Genomic DNA, 6,000 nt, shown 5'->3' with positions numbered 1-6,000 from the left:
ATAGATCTGGTCACAAATGATCTCCTTTGACAGCTTTTTTCCTGGCATGTATTCTTGGTTTGCCATGTTTCCTGTTCGTTTACTCCTTTATTTATTTATTTTATTTATTTTTTTTTGTAGAGGTTTTTGCTATAGGGCGCATGCGCTCGCCAGGCAGACAGAGAGAAACACAAAGACAGAAAACGAGAAATCACCCCCCGGGAGGATGGTCACGCCGCAATCCCTTCTCCTCCATTCTCCTCTCGGGATCTTGGGCACGCACGCACATGTGCCCGGCGTGAGTTTTAAGTCACCGGGTCTGGGACGTGAACCACCGTTGACTACGTGGGAGTCCAGCGACATAGCCATTATGCTACCTGCTGGTTCCCAACTCCTTTATTTCTCCTGGAGCATCTTTGACTAGATGCTGTGCGCTTCCTCTTTCAGAGAGGCAGACCTTCGCGGATCAGATTTTTGTAGACGCCACACGTGGAGATGGGGCCAGGAGGTACTTTAGCAGCATAGGATCCAGTTTCCCTGGATCCTGGAAACTTCACAGGCTTGTGGGAGTGATTGGAAATGCAGACGAGATCTGCAGTTGTAGGATTCTCCCGACTCAGAGCCCTCGCGCTCTGCCTCACAAACACACTGCTTCCTGCACAGATGGCGGGTGGGTGGTTTCTCCTTCAGCTTCTGTTTCCCCAAGGTGCCAGAGGCAGCTCCCACTGCCAGACCACATACCCTGTCCCATTGCTCCTGCTGAGGTGTCACTGGTGCTTTCCTGCAGTGGATACAGGGAGGGCCTGTCCTGCTGGGGGGCTCTGCCAGCTTCATCCCAGACCCGCAGCCACAGGTGTCTTCTCCAGGTGCTTTCTCACACCGCTTTGATCTCCACTGCTTTTGGCAGCCCTTTACCGAGTTGGCAGTCTTTCCTTAAAGTTGTGGCTCGAGTTACAAATGTGTTCTAGTTTTGCTGATGAGGGAGTATGTTTCTATTTCTCTTTTGCCTTGCTTTTGGGTGATTTTAGTTATGAAAAGGAGTCACTTCAGCTATATTAAAACTGTCTAGTGTTGCAAATTTTTATGTGTTCTGGTATCCCCTCACATCACAAGCTAGCTCTCTGAATAGGGTTGCATCAGCTGAAGCTGAGGTCTGCAAAGAAAGATACTGGAGTTGAAAGTAAAAGGGGAAGATTTAGGGGAAAAGAAGTTTTTTTTTTTTTTTTTTATTTTCTTTTTTATTTTTGCTATAGGGTGTGTGTGCTCGCCAGAAAGATAGAGACAGAGAGACAGAAAGACAGAAAGTGAGAAATCACTGCCCAGGGGGGATGATCACGCTGCAATCCTTTCTCCTCCGTTCTACTCTCGGGATCTTGGGCACGCATGTACATGCACCTGGTGTGAGTTTAAACCACTGAGTCTGGGACTCAAACTGTGGTCGACTACATGGGAGTCCAGCGCCATAGCCATTACACCCACAGCTGGTCCTGAAATTATTTATTTATTTATTTTTGGAAAGGCCCTGGGCCAGCAGGTGGTGTGGTGGTTAAGATGCTAGATGCCCACATGACTGACCATGGTTCAAGGCCCAGATCCATCCTTGTAACTCCCGCTGGACATATGTGTGTCCAAAATCCCAGGAAGAGAGTAGGGAAGGGATTGTAGTGTGGCCATCCTCTTGGGGGGGTGTGATCTCTCACTCTCCTCTCACTGTTTCTCTCTGGTAAGCACACGTACCTTCTGGCAAAAACCTTAAAAACAAAACACAGTGAGCCTGTCTGTGCTGTGAGGGTCCTCTCCTTCTCTGCCTGAACTTTGGCTGGGGGTGTGCCACTGTTGGAGAGGGAAGTTGAGGCTAGACAGTGAAGGACATGAACAACGGCCACTGTCACTTGTCTGTCTCAGAGGAAGCTGTCCTAAGCCTACCATCTCTCAGGCCGTGGAGGGGAGGGTCCATGCCTCTGTTCTGGACAGGCTGCAGGGGTCAGCCCTCCACCCTCCTCATGCCCAGGGCCCAGTACGCACCCTAGGTTTAGGCTGGTCTTTCAGCAATGGCGCCAGCCTTCTCCATGAAAACCAGGATCCTGCCTCAGGGGAGGCGGTCTGGTTAAACGATGCTCATGGTGTCCATGTGCCTGAAGGAAGCTCACCCATCCAAAAGGAAGGGCCCCCTGTGGGGTGCCCAGAGCCAGAGCCAGAGCCAGAGCCAGAGCCAGAGCGGAAAACCTGGCTGCACTCCCAGCCTGGCCTTTTATGTTACTGTCTTTCAGATTCTCACACCCCTGGAGGGAGGCGTTTTATCCCCATTTTACAGATGAGAAAACTAGAGTCTCGGAGAGACCTTCCTGTAGACACACCATTAAGAGATGGAGAGAGGGGTTCAGCTGCAGTTCTGCCTGGTGTCAGGGCCTGGACCCCAGCTCTCTTCTCCCTCCCTCGAGCCCCACCTGTCGTCCCAACGAGCCCCCACTGCATCCTTCCACGGCTGCCCCGTGTCCACATCTCTGGGTGACCTGTTGGACTCTTGCACCGTGCCTTGCTTCTCATGCTTGGCTACATTTTAAGCTGCAATTTTGGGTCCCCAAGAACCGCCACTGTTTGGAACCAAGGGACCGTCCCCCACATCGGCAGCCCCTCCACTCTGGACACTTATGTCCTCCCAGCCTCAGCACAGGGCTTATCCCTTAAGATCAATTGGGTCTCGGTTCTCGTCCAGGCTCTGGGTCTTGGGGAAGTCACTTTTCTGGGCTGGGTCCTTATTTCTACAATCAGAGGAGCAGTGATTGCCCTAAAGGCAGAGCACAGGCTCTGGATGATATCCTTGGTTTGAAACTTGGCGGGATCACTTATTGGCTGCGGGACTTTGACTAGTTATCCCCTCTGTGCTTCAGCGTCCACAGCTGTGAAGTGCGAACAATCACATCTGTTTTACAAATGACACTAGCTAATACGTGTGAATCGTCTAGGACAGTGCCTGGCATATAGTGGACTGGTGCCAGGCAGTATATGAGTCCTGGCGACGCCAGGGCTCTGCCAAGGCCTGGCATCACCAGGGAAGAACCCGCTGTCCACGCTGCAGTAATAACCCCGCCCTCTGCTTCCTTCCAGGAGCTTGGGCCCCTGCCCCAGCCCGGCAGAAGCTGTGGAGGTCAACCGCCCGGAAGCCTGGTTCTCAGCCCAGCGGCCCACCCCTGGCTACAGGGGGGTGGAGGCGCCCACGAGGTAGCGGTGGCCTGCAGCGGCCCCCTCCCTGCAGCAAACCATGGCACAGAAGCTCTCGGGGAGCCTCAAGTCGGTGGAAGTGCGAGAGCCAGCGCTGCGGCCGGCCAAGCGGGGGCGCGGGCGGCAGGCCCCGGGCGCCCCGCGCGCCTGGACCAGCTGCTGGACATGCCGGCGGCGGGAATGGCTGTGCAGCTGCGGCACGCGTGGAACCCGGAGGACCGTTCTCTCAATGTCTTTGTCAAGGACGACGACCGGCTCACCTTCCACCGGCACCCGGTGGCCCAGAGCACTGACGGCATCCGCGGCAAGGTGGGCCACGCCCGCGGCCTGCACGCCTGGCAGATCCACTGGCCGGCTCGGCAGCGCGGCACCCACGCGGTAGTCGGCGTGGCCACGACTCGGGCGCCCCTGCACTCGGTGGGCTACACGGCCCTGGTGGGCAGTGACTCTGAGTCCTGGGGCTGGGACCTGGGCCGCAGCCGCCTCTACCATGACGGTAAGAACCGGCCCGGGGTGGCCTACCCCGCCTTCCTGGGGCCCGATGAGGCCTTTGCGCTGCCTGACTCGCTGCTGGTGGTGCTGGACATGGATGAGGGCACGCTGAGCTTCATCGTGGACGGCCAGTACCTGGGTGTGGCCTTCCGTGGCCTCAAGGGCAAGAAGCTGTACCCGGTGGTGAGCGCCGTCTGGGGTCACTGCGAGGTCACCATGCGCTACATCAATGGCCTTGACCGTGAGTGCATCCGCCTGTCCCTGGGGTGCTGGGAGGCGCCTGTCCCTGGGGTGCTGGGAGGCCACCTGTCCCTGGGGTGCTGGGAGGCCACTTGTCCCTGGGGTGCTGGGAGGCCACCTGTCCCTGGGCTGCTGGGAGGCACCTGTCCCTGGGGTGCTGGGGAGGCTGCGCCCTCCTTTAGCAGTTGGGATGATCCTGTAGTTAGGGTTGTAGTTAGGTAAGGAGTGTGAATCCTGACTCCTTCCTTGGCTTGGTGATTTGGGGCCATGCCTCAGTTTCCCCATCAGCAAAAATAGCACAATGACAGTCTCCTCAGGATCCTTGTGGGGATAAAATAAGATCATGCACAGGGAGTGCCTAGAACAGCGACTGGCACCTGAGAGGGCTTGGCGTGTTGATGCTCATTAGAAATCTTTTTGTCTAGAGTAATACAAAATGACCTACGCCGGTCACAGCAGGAAAGTGACAAGTAGAAGGCAGTCCCTAGACTTGAATGTCAGGCAGGCACATTGCTGATAAGTAACCACAGTTCGTTATTGACCACCTACTGTGTGCAGGGTCTGCACAGCCACGTTCCAGCTCTGACTGGTAAGCTGTCTGTAAATGGGGCAACTCCCTGCCATCTCCCCCTCCACTACTTGGCGAGACTAGGGTTGTGGGATCTTCTGATTTTTCCAAGAGAACCCCAAAAATCTAGACTGTGTGAACTGTCCTGATTTTTAAAGTTGGCACCGGCTAAAAACTATCTGGGCAGACAAAATACCCTTGCGGGCCACAAACAAGCCCACAGGCTGCTGGGTTTGACCCATTAGTGACAACATTGAGGCCTCCTCTCACTTGGTATGTGTCATCATCCTGTGAAGCAGTTAAAAAATCGTAGTAACAAACGTCATTTTTGGTTTCAGGGAGAGAGACACTCAGGTTTCAGGGAGACAGAACAATATCTACAAGACCACGGGGTGGCAGGCCACAGAAACATGGCTGGCGTGTTCCACTCTTTGGGAGAATTGGCAACGTTCTTGGTCGTGCTTCATTTTCCTGGTTGTGGGGAACAGCAAAATGTTGTTCTGTTTTCTGTGTTTTACTGGTTAAATCCAAGAGTTGATGAGTATAACTTGAAAAGGGTTCTTTTAGTCACCATGGTTCTTTGTGGAAAAGTGTAAGGAACCCATGGTTAAAAACATGGTGACCAGGCAAACCCCAGGGGTGAGAAAGCCAACAGCCACAATGCTCTTTTTTAATGGAGATGGAAAATTCACTGGCTGGAATTCATTGCTGGACTAAAAGCGTGGTCTTGGTGTGCCTTGGTCTGAGGCATTTTATTTCCAGCTACAACGCCAAAGCTCAGTGCTTTTGTCTTTGGGGAGTCACTCTAATTCTGTAAGACTCACTTTACTTACCTGTAAAACAAGATGTTGGGTCCCTTTCCTAGCTTCTGTGAGATCCTGTGTGATGGCACAATAATCCAATATGGTGGCTAAGATGAAAGGACATTGACACCCACTGGGAGCTCCCAGAGCCAACAGTTAGGTCCCTAAAGTGGCTTCCTCTTGACTATTGATTCACACCAGCTTGGTTTTCAGGAACAAAGCTACGGTGTTATTAACAAGGTCACACACACTCAGTAGCCCCCTTTGCATAGGAATTTCTATAGGTTAGGAATTTCTCCTTGGTGTGCTGTTTGGCAGGCTGGGGAGGGGAGGCAATTAGGTTCAAGGCACTTTGAGCTCATGAGTCCTTCAAATGATGGGAGGAGCTTGGTGGGATTGAAACTTGGCGTGTTCCATCCTCCTCCCTACTGGTAGTGGTTTTTCAGACTGGCTGAATCTGGAAGGCAGGAAAAGCCATGATGTCCCGTGGCATCTTCCAGCTCGTGACAGGGTTGGCCTGCTCTCCAGGAAGGAGTTCTCTATCTCAGATGGACATGTGGTTGCAGAAGGGGGCACTCATCTCTGGGGTCGACAGACTTATCTGTGGTTGGCTGGGACAGGCTACAATGGAGTCTCACAGAGGCAGCTGGGAAGGGACTGTGTGGTGCCCGTAGCCAGTGACCTGAACTGAAGTCC

The 6,000-nt window shown here is 53.7% G+C and overlaps 1 protein-coding gene across 1 annotated transcript in view; it reads left to right on the top strand.

Annotated features, from left to right (window-relative positions):
- The first annotated feature begins 3,099 nt into the window (after positions 1 to 3,099).
- The window catches only part of SPSB4 (splA/ryanodine receptor domain and SOCS box containing 4), an 81,994-nt gene continuing 79,093 nt past the window's right edge, over positions 3,100 to 6,000 (top strand). The window contains 2 exon segments of the mRNA XM_006161083.2: positions 3,100 to 3,311; positions 3,314 to 3,934. Of these exon segments, the coding sequence (XP_006161145.1) occupies positions 3,242 to 3,311; positions 3,314 to 3,934 (691 nt within the window). The 5' untranslated portion in view covers positions 3,100 to 3,241.

Source organism: Tupaia chinensis, unplaced genomic scaffold (assembly GCF_000334495.1).
Source record: "Tupaia chinensis unplaced genomic scaffold, TupChi_1.0 Scaffold138115_2, whole genome shotgun sequence".
Taxonomy (NCBI): domain Eukaryota; kingdom Metazoa; phylum Chordata; class Mammalia; order Scandentia; family Tupaiidae; genus Tupaia; species Tupaia belangeri.
The sequence above is the reverse complement of the archived record's forward strand: the minus strand, read 5'-3'. Positions and strand labels throughout refer to the sequence as shown.